The 18,367-nt window shown below is 55.2% G+C and overlaps 1 protein-coding gene across 1 annotated transcript in view; it reads left to right on the forward strand.

The window, feature by feature from the left end:
• P2RY8 (P2Y receptor family member 8) overlaps positions 1 to 12,042 on the forward strand; it is a 58,145-nt gene extending 46,103 nt beyond the window's left edge. Inside the window, exon 2 of the mRNA XM_017518851.2 lies at positions 10,794 to 12,042. Coding sequence (XP_017374340.1) covers positions 10,825 to 11,910 — 1,086 coding nt within the window. The 5' untranslated portion in view covers positions 10,794 to 10,824 and the 3' untranslated portion in view covers positions 11,911 to 12,042. The remainder of the gene's footprint in view (positions 1 to 10,793) is intronic.
• Positions 12,043 to 18,367: the final 6,325 nt, after the last annotated feature.

Raw genomic sequence — 18,367 nt, forward strand, 5'->3', positions numbered from 1 at the left:
GTCTCACTCTGTTACCCAGTGTGGAGTGAAGTGTCGTGATCTCAGCTCATTACGGCCTCCGCCTCCCGGGTTCAAGCAATTCTCCTGCCTCAGTCTCCCAAGTAGCTGGGATAACAGGCACCCACTACCACTCCCGGCGAGTTTTTGCATTATTAGTAGAGACGGGGTCTCACCATGTTGGCCAAGCTGGTCTCGAACCCCTGACCTCGTGATCTGCCCACCTTGGCCTCCGAAAGTGGTGGAATAACAGTTGTGAGCCACTGCGCCCAAGAACCCATTCTATTTCTGAATCGATATCAAGGACTCTTGCTCAAACAAGTCTGGGTGCAGTCACAGTGCCCCTGGGACCACGATGTAAAATCCTGAACAACCTGGTTATAGCAGATGTCCCAAAGCTGCCTTCCTCCCATGACCCTTGGAGGTCAGCACCAGGCGTACACCTGTACCTCCTCCCTTCTGGAGATGAAAGGGGTCAGATGTCTGGGCCATGGAGAGCTCTGGGAAGCCCCTGTGCTGTAGATCCACATGTCAAGGGTCAAGAGGATGCCTTGACATTTGCAGGGAGATGCAAGAGCAGGGAGCTCTGGGCCTTGCTTCCTTCCCTACTGCAATGGTTCAATTCTACCATGGCAAGTGAGGAGAAGGATGGATGTATGAATGGCTGGATGAATAGATGAGTAGGTGATGGCTGGGTAAATGGATTGGTGGGTAGATGAGTGACTGGGTAGATGGGTGGGTGGTTGGATGGGTGGATGGGTGGGTGGATGGATGGATGGGTGGATGGATGGGTGGGTGAATGGATGGGTGGATGGGTGGGTGGATGGATGGGTGGGTGGATGGATGGATGAGTGGATGGGTGGGTGGTTGGATGGATGGGTGGATGGGTGGGTGGATGGTAGGTAGCTGTGTGAATAGGTGGGTGGATGTGTGGATGGATAGATCAGTCTTTAGATGGATGGATGTGTGGGTGGATGGATGGGTTGATGGGTAGATGGATGGGTGAGTGGATGGATGGGTGGATGGATGGTTGAGTGGGTGGATGGGTGGATAGGTCCTCTGCAGCCATTCCTCCTGGACTTTGGCAAATCACGTCATATTCTATATGTTCCACTCTGCAAGTGTTGGACATTTTTCAACAGTTAAGTCAGCCAAAGAAAAAAGGGGGGGGGGACTGTATGAACGCATTTTGTTGTTATTGCTTTGCAGTGCTGTCTTTGTATCTTCAAGTCTTGATAGCTTCCTCTTCCATTGAGTTTGTGACGTCCATTGGCTTGTTCCTGGTTTCTTTCTCTTACCCTATCACCTTGTCCTTTTCATGCTTTATCTTTTGAGGTTCTTGCTCTCTTATTGGGTATGATGACACTTGTGCTAATTTCTTTGGAGGCTGTTGGTTAAAACTTTTCCTGTCTTTTCTCGGCATATTAGTTTGCAAAGGCTGACATAACTAATTACCCCTAATGTAGGGACTTTAACAACAGAAATGCATTATTTCCCCATCTTGGAGACCAGAAGTCTGAGATCAAGGTATTGGTAGGGTGTTTCCTCATTAGAGCTCTAAGGGAAAATCTGTTCCAGGCTTTGCTGCAGTTTCCGGTGATTTTCTGGAAATACTTGGCATTTCACGGTGGATAGAAGCATCCATCCCTTCATCATCTATTCATCCATCCATCCAACTACCCACCCACACATCTACCCACTCATCCATCCATCCACCTACCCATCCATCCACTCATCCATCCACCCATCTGCACATCCATCCATTCATCTACCTATCAACCCATCATTCACCCACCCACACTCTTATCCATCCACTTAGCCATTCATCCACACCCCCATCCACACACTTATCTCCATCCACCCATACATCCACATCCATTATCCATCCATCCACCATCCACCCACTCATCCACCCACCCATCCACCTACTCATCTATCCATCCACCCATTCATACATCCACCCATCCATCTACCCATCAACCCATACATTCATCCATCCACTTAAACACTGATCCATCCACCAACCCACCCACCCATCCATCCACCTGTCCACCATTCATCCACACATCCATCCATGCATCCATGCATCCATCCATCCATCCATCCATCATCCATCCATCCATTCATCCATTCATCCATCCATCCATCTGCCCATCTGCCCATCTGCATCCGTTCATCATCCATCCATCCACCCAGTCATCCATCTATCCACCCATCCATCCCCTACTGATTCACACACTCACCCACCTTTTCATCCACCCATCCATAGATCATCCATTCACCCATCCATCCATTCATCCATCCATAAATCCGTCCATCCATTAATCCATGTACCCATTCATCTACCCACCATGCACTCATGTACTCACCCCCTCATTCATCCATCCATTATCCATCCACCACCCATTCACCCACCCATCCATCCATCCATCCACCCACCCACCACCCATTCACCCACCCATCTATCCACCCACCATCCATCCATCTATCCATCAATCCATGTACCCATTCATCTACCCACCATGCACTCATGTACTCACCCCGCCATTCATCCATCCATCTATCCATCCACCACCCATTCACCCTCCCATCCATCCACCCATCCATCCACCCATCTATCCATCCATCAATCCATGTACCCATTCATCTACCCACCATGTACTCATGCACTCACCCCCATTCATCCATCCATCCAACACCCATTCAGTCACCCATCTATCCACTCATCCATGCATCCACCCATCCATCAATCCATTTACCCATTCATCTAGCCACTATGCACTCATCCACTCACCCATTCATCCATCCATCCATCCACCCATCCATCCATCCACCCATCCATTCATCCATCCATCCACCCACCCATCCATCCATCCATCCATCCACCCATCTATCCACCCATCCATCCATCCATCCACCACCCATTCACCCACCCATCTATCCACCCATCCATCCACCCATCCATCCATCAATCCATTTACCCATTCATCTACCCACTATGCACTCATACACTCACCCATCCACCCATCCATCCATCCATCCATCCATCAACCACCCATTCACCCACCCATCCATCCATCCATCCACCACCCATTCACCCACCCATCCATCCATCCATCCATCCACCACCCATTCACCCACCCATCCATCCATCCATCCATCCACCACCCATTCACCCACCCATCCATCCGTCCACCCATCCATCCACCCACCCATCCACCAATCCGTCTATCCGTCCATGTACCCATTCATCTACCCACCATGCACTCATGCACTCACCCCCTCATTCATCCATCCATCCACCCACCACCCATGCACCCATTCGCCCAGCCATCTATGCACCCATCCACCCACCCACCCGTCCATGCACTCTGGTCTCTGTTTTCATCTTCCCCTGCCTTCTCTGTGTGTGTGCCTACATTTCTGTTTCTCTAAGGACACCCATGCGTTTTATCACGGGCTCTCTCTACTCTGCGATGACCGCATTTTAACTTCACTAATGCCACAGACACAGACCAAGTTTCTGCGTAGGAAATGGTCATAACAGCGAGAGCTCAGCCAGGGTGTGTGGTGCATGACAACTTCCTCCTGGGTAATCAAAGTGTGTCATTAAAACCACTGTCTGTTTTGATTCCCTTCCAGCAGCACAGCTCTGACACCATCTCGGGTGTTGCTGCCTTTGGGGTTCGGGGGCTCCTGATGCTGCCCTTTCAAAAGAACCACAAACTGCATGCTGCAAACACCCCAGAAACCCAGAAAAGAGACCAAATGTCAAGGACAGCAAAGGGCTGGCTTGTGGCTCCTTGGGGCTGGGCTCTCTTACCTCCCATGTGTGATGAGCTCCTGAGGCAGCCCCCAGCACTCAGGAAAGAGGGGTTATTGTGGACACAAGAAAATATCTATCAAAAGCGGTCCGTCACTGGCAGGCGATCCCTGAGGTGAATGAGGCGATGCCTCATTCATTCTTTGGTCTTTTCCTCACCCCAACCCTGCAAAGTCCACCCGACCCACACTGTAGGATCACTGCTCTCAGCATCTGAACCCTTCAGAAAGGGGTTACCGCGGGTAGGCGTTAGGGGAGAGCAGCTTTACTCACGATAGCCAAAAATCAGAAACAGAACAGGCGCGTTGTCCCACGCCTGTAATCCTGGCACTTTGGGAGGGGCCGAGGTGGGTGGATCACCTGAGGTCGGGAGTTCGAGACCAGCCTGGCCAACACGGTGAAACCCCGTCGCCACTAAAAATACAAATATATTGGCCGGGCGTGGTGGTGCACACCTGCAATCCCAGCTACTCGGGAGGCTGAGGCGGGAGAATCGCTTGAACCTGGGAGGCGGAGGTTGCAGTGAGCCGAGACTGCACTACTGCACTCCAGCCTGGGCAATAGAGGGAGATTCCACCTCAAAAAAAAAAAAAATCGCCCAGTCACAGTGGCTCATGCCTGTCATCCCACCGCTTTGGGAGGCTGAGGTGGGCAGACCATCTGAGGTCAAGAGTTTGAGACCAGCCTGGCCAACAGAGTGAAACCCCATCTCTACTAAAACTACAAAAAAATTAGCTGGCTGTGGTGGCACATGCCTGTAATCCCCGCTACTTCAGAGGCTGAGGCAGAAAAATTGCTTGAACCCTGGAGGCAGAGCTTGTGGTGAGCCCAGATTGTGCCACTGCACTCCAGCCTGGGCAACAGAGCAAGACTCTGTCTCAAAAAATAAAAATAAAAAAAATCAGAAACGACCAAAATGGGAATCCACAGGGGAATGAAAAAACAGGATGTGGTCTCTCCACAAAGTGGAGTACTATGCACCCATGAAAAGGAGCAACACTCTGACACTGGCTGCAGAGCGAATGAACTTTGAGGACCCCACACTCAGTGACAGAAGCCTGACACAAGAGACCTCATATTGTCGAATTTTATTCTTTTTTTTTTTTTATTGCATTTTAGGTTTTGGGGAACATGTGAAGAACATGCAGGATTGTTGCATAGGTACATACATGGCAACGTGATTTGCTGCCTTCCTCCCCTTCACCTATATCTGGCATTTCTCCCCATGTTATCCCTCCCCAACTCCCCACCCCCCCGCTGTCCCTCCCCCATTTCCCCCCAACAGACCCCAGTGTGTAGTGCTCCCCTCCCTGTGTCCATGTGTTCTCATTGTTGAACACCCGCCTATGAGTAAGAACAGGTGGTGTTTGATTTTCTGTTCTTGTGTCAGTTTGCTGAGAATGATGGTTTCCAGGTTCATCCATGTCCCTACAAAGGACCCAAACTCATCGTTTTTGATGGCTGCATAATATTCCATGGTGTGTGTGTGCCACATTTTCCCTGCCCAGTCTATCGTCGATAAAAGTTTATTCTTATAAAATGGCCAGAAAAGGCCAGTCCACAGAGACAGAAAGCAGATTTGAGGTTGCGAGGGACTGGGGCAGGAAGGAGCCGCGTTGACACTTGTGGGGTGGTTCTGAGGTTTTTGTTTTATTCTGCTTTGAGACAGAGTTTCGCTCTTGTTGCCCAGGCTGGAGTGCGGTGGCGTGATCTCCGGTCACTGCAACCTCCGCCTCCCGGGTTCAAGCGACTCTCCCGCCTCAGCCTCTACAGTAGCTGGGATGACAGGCATGCACCGCCATATCTGGCTAATTTTTGTATTTTAAGTAGAGACGGGGTTTCACCATGTTGGTCAGGCTGGTCTCGAACTCCTGACCTCACGTGATCCACCTGCCTCGGCCTCCCAAAGCGCTGGGATGACAGGCGTGAGTCCTTCATGCCCGGCCGGGTCCCGAGTTCTGTTTAGGGAGGAACGCTCTACCGGAATTGCATGTCATCCCAGCACTTTGGGAGGCCGAGGCGGGCGGATCTCCTGAGGTCGGGAGTTCGAGACCAGCCTGACCAACATGGTGAAACCACGTCTCTACTAAAATTACAAAAACTAGCTGGGCGTGATGGTGGGTGCCTGTAGTCCCAGCTACTTGGGAGGCTGAGGAAGGAGAATAATGTAAACCCAGGAGGCGGAGGTTGCAGTGAGGCAAGATCACACCACTGCACTCCAGCCTGGGCGACAGAGTGACTCCCTCTCAAAGAAAGGAAAGAGGAGAGGGGAGGGGAGGGGAGGGGAGGGGAGGGGACGGGACGGGAAGGGCTCCAACCTGCAGCCAGCCCCGTGAGCGCCCACCTGTGCCCGTCGGTTGCTTCAGATCCCTCCGTGCCCAGATGTTTCTGGAGAGCCGCCTCCACAGCCCAGACACAGCCCAGACACCGCCACGAACGACCGTTTTCTGCTCCCTCTGTAAAATTTCCATCCCGCCTCCCCGGCCCTGGCGAGGCCAAAACCACAAGCTTGCCTGCGTGTCAGGTCAGAGCAGCCGGGTCGGTTAGAGGTAACTTGATGAGTCAGCCGTGCGACCCAGAGGCCTGGTCCTGGTCCGCTGTCCTCCCTGGGGGCTGTAGGGTGGCCTCGGGGGACAGACCTGGGATTGCAGCACAGAGACAGGGAGTTTGCTGTATCCCAAGACCACACAGGTGCAGACGGGAGGGGGCCTGGGGGAGGCCGGGGTGCGAGAGCTTCAACAGACGTGCTGTTTAAACCGGGCACAGATGCCGACCGGGAGAGTTTCACCCACAAATTCCAGCCCAGCTGTGGTGGCTGACGTCTGCCATCCCAGCACTTGAGGCCACAAGTTTGACACCAGCCTGGGCAACACAGCAAAACCCCATCTCTACAAAAAAGATTAGCTGGGCATGGAGGCATGCACCTGCAGTCCCAGGTACTCAACCAGACTGCCTGAGGCCAGGAGCGTGAGACCAGCCTGGGAAACCTAGCAAAACCCTCTGTCTGCAAAAAATAAAACTATTCCCTGGGTATGATCACACACACGTGTACTCCCAGCTCCTCAGGAGGCTGAGGCAAGAGCATTGCTTGTGGCCAGGAGTTTCAGACCAGCCTGGTCAACATACAAAGCCCCCTTTCTACAAAAAAGTAAAAATATTGGGTGCCACGGTGGCACCTACCTTTACTCCCAGCTGCTGGGGAGGCTGAGGCAGGAGGATTGCTTGAGCCCTTCATGCTGGATGCTGCAGTGAGTTACGTTCACACCACTGCCTGCCAGCCTGGGCAACACAGCAAGACTCCGTCTCTATAAAACAAACAACAAAAGAACAATCCCAGGGTCCTCCTATTTCTAGCTCTGTCCATTTTATTTTATTTTATTTTTTATTTTTACTTTTTTTTAGAGTCAGGGTTTCACCGCGTTGGTCAGGCTGGTCTCGAACTCCTGACTTCAGGTGATCCGCCCGCCTCAGCCTCCCAAAGTGCTGGGATGACAGGCGTGAGCTGCCACGCCCGGCCCCATTTAATTTTTTTATTTTATTTTTTTCTGAGACGGAGTCTCGCTCTGTCGCCCAGGCTGGAGTGCAGTGGCACGATCTTAGCTCACTGCAACCTCCGTCTCCCGGGTTCAAGCGATTCTCCTGCTTCAGCCTCCACATAGCTGGGATGACAGATGCGCCTGACTAATTTTTTGTGTTTTTAGTACAGACGAGGTTTCACCATGTTGGCCAAGCTGGTCTCAAACTCCTGACCTCGTGATCCACCCGCCTCGGCCTCCCAAAGTGCTGGAATTACTGGTGTGAGCCACCGGGCCCCACTGATCATCTCAAGATAAAAATAGTGTTTCTCTGACACCCTTCACAGCAGTGCAAGGTCGAACCCCGGGAAGCCAGGGTCCCCTTTTCCTCCTGAAGGTACCCAGCTGGCCGTGGGGTGCGGCGCTGACCCCCGCATAAACCATACAGCTCACACCTGGGCAGGGCAGAGACCTGCACCCCGAAACGGAAACTCTGGGCCATTTGAAAAGCAGTTAGAGGAAGTTACTTGTACAGCCGTTGGTAAGAAGGCACAGGTCTCCTCTGCAGGCAGAAGCGGGAGGGCGGAGGCGGGGCACGACACACGGCGAACGGGTTTGTCTCCTTGAAACTTGGACTGTGTGTTTTCTGCTGATAGACGCTTTGGGGCACACGTCCCTCAGATGGAAGGGTTAACACCCAGGCTAGTGCTGAGGGGGTGCGAGGAACTCACAGGAGGACCCGCTGGGGGCTGAGGGTCGCTTTGTGGTTTCTGTACGTGGCGCGGGGGGGCGGGGGGCAGTGAGTCTGGTCCTGAGGTTTGTACGTCCTGAACCTGCCCAGGGCAGCCTCCAGCCCCATTCTGGGTCTTCCCAGAGTCCTAGCCTCAGCCAGGTGTGGTGGCTCACGCCTGTAATCCCAGCACTTTGGGAGGCCGAGGCGGGCGGATCACCTGAGGTCAAGAGTTCGAGACCAGCCTGGCCAACATGGTCAAAGCCCGTCTCTACTAAAAATACAAAAAGTTGGCCGGGCGTGGTGGCTCACACCTGTAGTCCCAGCACTTTGGGAGGCCGAGGCGGGCGGATCACGAGGTCAGGAGATCAAGACCAGCCTGGCCAACATAGTGAAACCCCATCTTAAAAAAATTAATTATTAATTAATTAAAAATCAAAATACAAATACAAAAAATTAGCCGGGCGTGGTGGTGGGCGCCTGTCATCCCAGCTACTCGGGAGGCTGAGGCAGGAGGATCGCTTGAACCCAAGAGGCGGAGGTTGCCGTGAGCCGAGATGGCACCCGTGCACTCCAGCCTGGAAACAGAGCGAGACTCCGTCAGAAAAGAAAGGAAGGGAAGGAAAAGGGGGAAAGAAAAGGAAGAAGGCAGAAGTCTCGGGGTAACGGAGCCATGCTCACCGCGGATGTGAAAGGTGGACGCACCCGGCTTCTTCACGGCGGGTGGAAATGGGGAACCAGACCTCAGAGCAGTCAGATTCTGCCTGGGGCAGCAGGGAGCAACAGCAAGTATGCTGCAGGTGCAAACGCAGTTTCCTTCTGTCTTTCCTTTTCTTTTCTGAGATTGACTCTCTCTCTGTCACCCAGGCTGGAGTGCAGTGGCGTGATCTCAGCTCACTGCAACCTCCACCTCCCGGGTTCAAGCGATTCTCCTGCCTCAGCCTCCCAAGTATCTGGGATGACAGGCGACCACCATGACTGCACCCGGCTAATTTTTGTATTTTTAATAGAGACGGGGTTCCACCATGTTGGCCAGGCTGGTCTTGATCACTTGACCTCATGATCCACCCGCCTCAACCTCCCAAAGTGCTGGGAGCCACTGGGCCCGGCCCTTTTCTTTTTTCTTTTTTGAGATGCAGTCTCTCTCTGTCGTCCAGGCTGGAGGTCAGTGGTGCAATCTCGGCTCACTGCAACCTCCGCCTCCCGGGTTCAAGCGATTCTCCTGCCTCAGCCTCCCAAGTAGCTGGGATTACAGGCACCTGCCACGACCACACCCGGCCAAGCTTTGTATTTTTAATAGAGACGGGGTTCCACCATGTTGGCCAGGCTGGTCTCGAACTCCTGACCTCACCATCCGCACGCCTCGGCCTCCCAGAGTGCTGGGATGACAGGCGTGAACCGCGGCGCCCGGCCAAGAAAGTTTCTTTGACAGTCAGTCTCTGTGTGACTTTGTAAGTGCTGCACGTCCCAACATCCTCACAGTCCCTGTGGGGAAGCCACTGTGCCGTCCCTTGCAGCACGCTCCCTGCATTTCCAAGTGGAAGCGAGGAGCGAAGGAAGGGCTAGGTGGATGCTGACCCTGGGTCCCCACACCCACGGGGACTGGCAGGCCACTGCGTTCCCGTCAGCCCAGCCCCCAGTCTGGCTGCTCCCAGGGGTCCTGGCACAGCCTGTCTCTCTGTGCAGCCGTGTTTCCGGGTGCTCCGGTGATGGGGGTCCTGGAGCAGCCTGTGTCTCTTTCCAGCCAAGTTTCTGGGTGCTCCAGTGATGGGGGTCCTGGAGCAGCAGGTCTGTCTGTCTGTCCAGCCAAGTTTCTAGGTGCTCCGGTGATGGGGGTGCAGCCGAGTTTCTGGGTGCTCTGGTGATGGGCAGTTTTTATTTGTTCTGTGAGCTTTCCTGTGTGTGGCAGAGTGCTTGATGTTTATGGAAACCTGCAAATTTGGTGGGAGAAAAACAGGCAGGAGAAAGGGAGGAAGGGAAGGAGGGAGGGAAGGAGGGAAGGAGGGAGGGAAGGAGGGAAGGAGGGAGGGAAGGGGGTGGGACACACCAAGGGAGGGAAAGAGAGGAAGGAAGGAAAGAATGAAAGAGGGTGAAGAAAGGGAGGGAAGAAAGGAGGAGACAGGGAGGGAGGAAGGAGGGAGGGAGGGAAGGAGGGAGGGACAGAGCAAGGGAGGGAAAGAGAGGGAGGAAGAAACAGAGGAAGGAAAAATGAAGGGAGGAAGGGAAAAAAGGAGGGAGGGAGCAAATGAAGGGATGGAGAGAGGAAGGGAGGGAGGGAAGGAGGGAGAGAAAGAGCTAGGGATGGAAAGAGAGGAAGGAAGGAAGGAAAAATGAAGGGAGGAAGGGAAAAACGGAGGGAGGGAGGGAAGGAAAGAGGGAGGAAGGGAAGGATGGAGGAAGAAGGAAAGGGAGAAACGAGGAAGGAAGGAAAGAATGGAAGAGGGTGAAGAAAGGGAGGGAAGAAAGGAGGAGACAGGGAGGGAGGAAGGAGGGAGGGAGGGAAGGAGGGAGGAAGTAAAAGAGGAAGGGAGGGAAGGAAGGAGGGAGGGAGGGAGGAAGGAGGGAGGGAAGGAGGAAGGAAAGGAGGAGGAAACGGAGGGAGAGCGTGTGGGAGGACACAGGGAGCTGCCAGAGCGCTTCCGCCCCTGGCTCCCAGCCTGAGCGCCCAGGCCCGTCCCTTGCGCCCCTCCGCGCTCCTCACCCCTGACCGCGCCCCGTTCCCTCGCAGACCCCGGTGGGGCCGGCAGAGCCGCCCCAGGATGCAGCCCCCCGCGAACGGCAGCGCGGGCCCCGACAACGCCACGCTGGAGATGCTGCGCGACCCGGCCATCGCGGTGGCCCTGCCCGTCGTGTACTCGCTGGTGGCGCTGGTCAGCATCCCGGGGAACCTGTTCTCGCTGTGGGTGCTGTGCCGGCGCATCGGGCCGCGCTCCCCGTCCGTCATCTTCATGATCAACCTGAGCGTCACCGACCTGATGCTGGCGGCCGTGCTCCCGTTCCAGATCTACTACCACTGCAACCGCCACCACTGGGTGTTCGGGGTGCTGCTGTGCAACGTGGTCACGGTGGCCTTCTACGCCAACATGTACTCCAGCATCCTCACCATGACCTTCATCAGCGTGGAGCGCTTCCTGGGCGTCCTGTACCCGCTCAGCTCCAAGCGCTGGAGGCGCCGCCGTTACGCGGTGGCCGCGTGCGCCGGGACCTGGCTGCTGCTGCTGGCCGCGCTCTCTCCCCTGGCGCGCACGGACCTCACGTACCCGGTGCACGCGCTGGGCATCGTGACCTGCTTTGACGTCCTCAAGTGGTCCATGCTCCCCAACCTGGCCATGTGGGCCGTGTTCCTCTTCACCATCTTCATCGTCCTGTTCCTCATCCCCTTCCTGGTCACCGTGGCCTGCTACACGGCCACCATCCTGAAGCTGCTGCGCACAGACGAGGCGCACGGCCTGGGGCAGCGGAGGCGCGCGGTGGGCCTGGCCGCGGTGGTCTTGCTTGCCTTCGTCACCTGCTTCGCGCCCAACAACTTCGTGCTCCTGGCGCACATCGTGGGGCGGCTCTTCTACGATAGGAGCTTCTACCACATCTACAAGCTCACGCTGTGTCTCAGCTGCGTCAACAACTGCCTGGACCCCTTCGTGTACTACTTCGCTTCTCGGGAATTCCAGCTGCGCCTCCGGGAGTACCTGCGATGCGGATGGGTGCCCGCGGACCCCCTGGACGCTCGCCCAGAGAGCCTCTTCTCCGCCAGGACCACGTCTGTGCGCTCCGAGGCCGGCACGCGCACAGAGGGGCCGGAGGGAGCCTCCAGGCCCAGCCTTAAGAGGCAGGAGAGCGAGTTCTGAGTCCTGGGGCGCAGCTTGGAGAGCCGGGGGCGCCGCTTGGAGAGCCGGGGGCGCCGCTTGGAGAGGCGGGGGAAACAGCTTGGAGGCCCGGGGGCGCAGCTTGAAGAGCCGGGGAAGGCAGCTTGGAGAGCTAGGCATATGGAGAGCCAGGCGCATGGAGACGCCACGGTTCCCGCGTTTCAAAGAGGGCAGGAGCATCCTTCCCAGGCACTGCAGAGGCATCGGTGGGGAAGAGGGAAGGGTCTCCAGGCTGCGTTCCTTCCAGGCAGTGCGGAGGCGCACGGTGGGCCTGGCCACGGTGGTCCTGCTGGCCTTCATCGTCACCTGCTTTGCTCCCAACAACTTCGTGCTCCTGGTGCACATCGTGGGGCGTCTCTTCTACGACAGGAGCTTGGAGAGCCGGGTGCGCAGCTTGGAGAGCCGGGGGAAGCAGCTTGGAGAGCCAGGGCGCAGCTTAGAGGGTCGGCGTTGCAGCTTGGAGAGCCGGGGGCGCAGCTTGGAGGCCCGGGGGCGCAGCTTGAAGAGCCGGGGGAAGCAGCTTGGAGAGCCGGGGGAAGCAGCTTGGAGAGCCGGGGGCGCAGCTTAGAAAGCCGGGGGAAGCACCTTGGAAAGCCGGGGAACGCAGCTTGGAGAGCTAGGCATATGGAGAGCCAGGGCGCATGGAGACGCCACGGTTCCCGCGTTTCAGAGAGGGCAGGAGCATCCTTCCCAGGCACTGCAGAGGCATCAGTGGGGAAGGGGGAAGGGTCTCCAGGTTGCGTTCCTTCCTGGCAGTGCGGAGGCGCACGGTGGGCCTGGCCACGGTGGTCCTGCTGGCCTTCATCGTCACCTGCTTTGCTCCCAACAACTTCGTGCTCCTGGCGCACATCGTGGGGCGGCTCTTCTGCAACAGGAGCTTGGAGGGCCGGGTGCGCAGCTTGGAGAGCCGGGGGAAGCAGCTTGGAGAGCCAGGGCGCAGCTTAGAGGGTCGGCGGTGCAGCTTGGAGAGCCGGGGGCGCAGCTTGGAGGGCCGGCGGTCAGCTTGGAGGACCGGGGGCGCAGCTTTGAGGCCCGGGGGCGCAGCTTGAAGGACCGGGGGCGCAGCTTGGAGGCCCGGGGGCGCAGCTTGAAGAGCCGGGGGAAGCAGCTTGGAGAGCCAGGGCGCATGGAGAGGCCATGGTCCCGGTCCCCGAGGTTCAGAGAGGGCAGGTACCTTCTTCGCAGGCACTGCAGACGCACGGTGGGGAAGGGTCTCCAAGCTTCACTCACGGTTAGGGAAGGAAGTAAATCGCAGAGAGTGGCAAGGGGCGCTTTGTTCTGCTGCAGAGGGCGGCAGCTTTCGGTGGCTCTGCCTGGCAGTGCTGAGGGACAGCGCGTGCCACCATGCCTGGCTAATTTTTGTATTTTTTTGTTATTTTGAGAGGAGTTTCGCTCTTGTTGCCAGGCTGGAGTGCAGTGGCACTGTCTCATCTCCGTCCAACCTCCACCTCCTGGGTTCAAGCAATTCTCCTGCCTCAGCCAAAGGACACTGTGTGCCACCATGCCCGGCTAACATATATAAATATGTACATGATACATGTGTATTATGTATAAATATATACATAATCTCACAATATGTAATATATACATATATATGCATATGTAATATATACATAGAGTGAGATTATGTATATATTTATATATATTATATATTACATGTATTATATGATATATATATATTTTATTAGTTATATATTTTTATATAATAATATAAATATATATATATAAACATTTTTGAGATGGAGTCTTGCTCTGTTGCCCAGTCTGGAGTGCAGTGGCACGATCTCGGCTCACCGCAACCTCCGCCCCCGGGGTTCAAGCGATTCTCCTGCCTCAGCCTCCCGAGTAGCTGGGATTACAGGCACCCGCCGCCACGCCCAGTTAATTTTGCATTTTTAGTAGAGATGGGGTTTCTCCGTGTTGGCCAGGCTGGTCTCGAACTGCTGACCTCAGGTGATCCGCCCGCCTCCCTCTCCCAAAATGCTGGGATGACAGGTGTGAGCTATGGTGCCTGGCTATTTTTTGTATTTTTAGTGGAGATGGGCTTTCACCCCCGACTCCTTGGGCCCTCCTTATCACACGTGTCCCTACCAAGTGTGGACATTTCACCAGCCCCGCTGCCTCCCCCCCTCAGTTTCCGGCTGTTGTCACCGGGCGACCTGCAAGCCCCGTTCTCAGCTCCTCTCCTTGCTCACACCGTCTTTTAGCTGTGGTCTGGGGCTTCTCCATTCTGACCCTGGGGTTCTGGTCTCCGGAGCGTGGTGCACCCCAACATTTCAATTTCTGTCACTCAGGGTCACTGTAGTTGCCATGGCCGTAACTGTTCTTCCAGAGGAACAAGGACAGACTATTTCTAATGACTCTGGGAGCTCCTGGGATTCCTTCCAGTCAGCAGGTGCCCCGCACCCCCAAGCTGAGCACTGTGATTTGTGTCTCCTTTTTTGAGATGGAGTTTTGCTCTGTCTCCCAGGCTGGAGTTCAGTGGTGTGATCTCGGCTCACTGCAACCTCCGCCTCCCGGGTTCAATGGATTCTCCTGCCTCAGCCTCCCGAGTAGCTGGGATTACAGGCGTGCCCCACCACACCTGGCTAATTTTTGTGTTTTTAATAGAGATGGGGTTTCACCTTGTTGACCAGGACGATCTCAATGTCTTGACCTCGTGATCCACCCACCTTGGCCTCCCAAAGTGCTGGGATGACAGGCGTGAGCCACCGCGCCCGGCTACACTGTGCAGTGTGATTCCAGAGTTCCCTACCTCCTGCCCATTCTCCGGGTCCTTTACCCCACAGAGGGCCTCAGCCATCCCACGTCCGTCCAGCGTCCGGGGAGCAGGCAACGGGCCTGACCCGTGAGACCGTTTGGGGACCGAATACCAGACACAGGCGTGGACCCCAGGGTCTTCTGCCCAGGGGCTCTGTCGTGGGCGGCTTTCAATGCCCGGCCACTCCCTTTCTGGGCCTGGGGGATGCTGATGGAGGCCGAAGCTGATGTTCTGAGCCTCTCTGTTGCTGTCTCTTCCCCGGCATCCTCGCTATGGAGAGAAAACAGAGATGGTTTAGCAGTGCAGTGACTGATGCCCCCTCCCCCCCCCCAAAATTCACGTCCCCCGGAACATCAGGACGGGACCGTGTTTGAAAACATGGTCATCACAGACGGATTTAGTCAGGTGTGACCATTCTGGATTCAGAATGGGCCCAGTCCAGTGTCCCTGTGAGAGAGTAAGCAGGAGACACAGACGGGGGGAGGCCACGTGGACACGGAGGCGGAGGCTGAAGTGATGGGGCCACAAGCCCAGGGATGTGGGAGCGCCCAGGAGCCTGGAGAGGCAGGAAGCATCCTCCCCTAGACCCTCCCGAGGGAACTGGATACAAGTGAAGTGGATTGATCTCTGGTTTCCCCAAAAAGATATATCGATATCCATGTCCTAACCCGCATAACCTGCGAATGAGACCTTATTTGGAAAAGTGGTGTTTGCAGATGTAACTAAATAAAGGATATTAAGACGGGATCGTCCTGCATTATCTGTGTGGTCCCTAAATCCAATGACAGGTATCCTTCTGAGAGACAGAGAGGACACCTAGACCCAGAGGAGGGCACGTGGAGAGACAGGCAGAGGCTGCAGTGATGGGGCCACAAGCCCAGGCATGCCGGAGCCCCCAGGAGCTGGAAAGGCAGGAAGGACCCTCCCCTAGACCCTCCCAAGGGAGCACACCCCTGAGACCCCTGTACTTCAGACTTCTCCTCCCCATCACTGCAGGAGAATAAACTTGTGTTAAGCCCTGAGTTTCTGGGAAATTCATTTCGGCAGCCCCAGCAGACGCGCACACACACGCACATACATGCGCGCACACACGTTTAATCCACTGTGACATCCTGGAGCTGTCACATGGGAAACTGCAAAGTGCTGCTTCCCAGAGGGGTCATTTTGGGAGCCCCAGCATGTCCTGGGCTGGGTCTCAGGGAGGGCTGTTTGGCCCCAGTCCCCCACACGTGGTCACTCGAGTCAGATGAGGGCTCGTGGAACAATAATACCCTGTAACGCTTTTTTTGTGTTGTTTTTGTTTATTTTCTTTTTTTGGAGACAGGGTCTCGCTCTGTCGCCCGGGCTGGAGTGCAGCGGCGCGATCGTGGCTCACCGCAACCTCCACCTCCCAGGTTCAAGGGATTCTCCGGCCTCAGCCTCCTGAGTAGCTGGGACTACAGGCATCCTCCATCATGCCTGGCTAATTTTTGAATTTTTAGTAGAGACGGGGTTTCGCCATGTTGGCCACGCTGGTCTCGAACTCCTGACCTCAGGTGATCCACCTGCCTCGGTTTCCCAAGGAGCTGCTATGACAGATGTGAGCTACCTCGCCTGGCCTTTTTTTTTTAAATCTGGACAGCAGAGGCAGGTTTTTTTGCAACGCTCAGAAGACTGGTGGTTCGGTCTCTCCATCACCCCCTCAGGAGGCACAGACGCTGTTGTATGAATCACGTCGTGAAGGCATCCAGGGTTGGGGTACACAAGAGCCCCGTGTTTTCTGATTTTTCTTGATTGCAGGACCAGAGTTTTGTTTGTTTGTTTCTGTTCTTGCTGAGACAGTGTCCCTTTGTTGCCCAGGCTGGAGGGCAGTGGCGTGATCTCAGCTCACTGCAACCTCCACCTCCCAGGTTCAGATGATTCTCCTGCCTCAGCCTCCCAAGTAGCTGGAATGACAGGTGTCTGTCACCACGCCCAGCTAATTTATATATATATATACATATATATATATATATATGTATATATATATATATATTTTGAAATGGAGTCTCACTCTGTCACCCAGGCCCGAGTGCAGTGGTGCAGTCTCAGCTGACCGTAACCTCTGCCTACCGGGTTCAGGCGATTCTCCTGCCTCAGCCTCCTGAGTAGCTGGGATCACAGGCATGTGTCACCACTCCCGGCTAATTTTTGTATTTTTAGTAGAGACTGGGTTTCACCATGTTGGTCAGGCTGGTCTTAAACTCCTGAACTCAAGTGATCTGCCCGCCTCGGCCTCCCAAAGGGATTACAGGCTTGAGCCACCGTGCCCGGCCAGGACCAGAGTTATTTATAAAGTACCACGAACCGTGGGCCCCGGATGTCACCTTCAGAAACGGAGAACCCCATCCCCTCCTTCAAAAGGCTCCAGATCGCCTTCCCAAGTGCAGAGCTGGAATCACGCCGGCGTTCCCACCTCTGCCCTCTGCCCAGCTGTGGTCCCTGGTGAAGGTGAGCGGGGCTGGCATAGAACGAGGTCTGTGAGGGCGGCGTACCAGCCTCTCCAGCCTGAATGTCCACGTGTCTACAGACAAATGAGCGACCAGGTATGGTGGCTCACACCTGTCATCCCAGCACTTTGGGAGGCTGAGGTGGGTGGATCAAAGGGTCAGGAGTTTGAGACCAGCCTGGCCAACATGGTGAAACCCCGTCTCTACTAAAAATTCAAAAAAAGTATGCGGGCGTGGTGATGTGTTCCTGTAATCCCAGCTACTCAGGCGACTGAGGCAGGAGAATCGCTTGAACCCGGGAGGTGGAGGTTGCGGTGAGCCACGATTGTGCCACTGCACTCCAGCCTGGGCGACAAGAGCGAAACTCCATCTCAAAAATAAAAATAAAAATAAGCCACTGCCGTGAGCCGGTCTCCGAGCAACAGGGCAGGCGTCCCCGGAAACAGTTCTCCACATATGGGTGACGGAGGGGCAGACGGCACAGTGATGTGGCCACAAGCCCAGGGACACCTGGCGTCCCAAGGCGCTGGGAAAGGCAGGAAGGACCCTCCCCTACAGCCTCCAGAGGGAACTGGATACAAGTGACGTCGATGACCTGGGGTCCCCAAAAAAGGTACGTCCGTGTCTGGATCCCCAAAACCTGTGAATGAGACCTTATTTGAAAAAGTAGTGTTTGCAGATGTAACTACACAGAAGACAGTAAGATGAGACCATCCTGAATTGGCTGTGTGCTGCCTAAATCCAATGACAGGTGTCCTTCTAAGAGAGAGCACAGACACAGAGAAGGGCATGTGGAGACGGAGGAGGCGGAGGCTGCAGTGATGGGGCCACAAGCCCAGGGATGCTGGAGCCCCCAGGAGCTGGGAGAGGCAGGGAGGACGCTCCCCTAGAGTCTCCAGCAAGAACTGGAGGCTGCGTGGGAGACCCAGAACTTCCACAGAAGGGGTGACACCACCCCCCGTTTCTCTAGGCCGTCCCCAGAGCTGAACCTAGAAAGCGAAGCTGAAACAGAGACATCAGGACGGAAACCTCTGAGTCAGCAAGTGCCGGGTGTGGGCTCTGGGTGTGTCTCCTGCAAAAAAAAAAAAAAAAAGAAAACCGTGAAAAACCGCACGGTAACACGTTCACGGTACGTCTGAGGACATCTCTAAAACTGCCTTCTAAACAAAAATGACAGCTTGAATCAGAGGAAGCCTCAATAATATCCTTC

This window comes from Cebus imitator, unplaced genomic scaffold (assembly GCF_001604975.1).
Source record: "Cebus imitator isolate Cc_AM_T3 unplaced genomic scaffold, Cebus_imitator-1.0 Scaffold708, whole genome shotgun sequence".
Lineage (NCBI taxonomy): Eukaryota > Metazoa > Chordata > Mammalia > Primates > Cebidae > Cebus > Cebus imitator.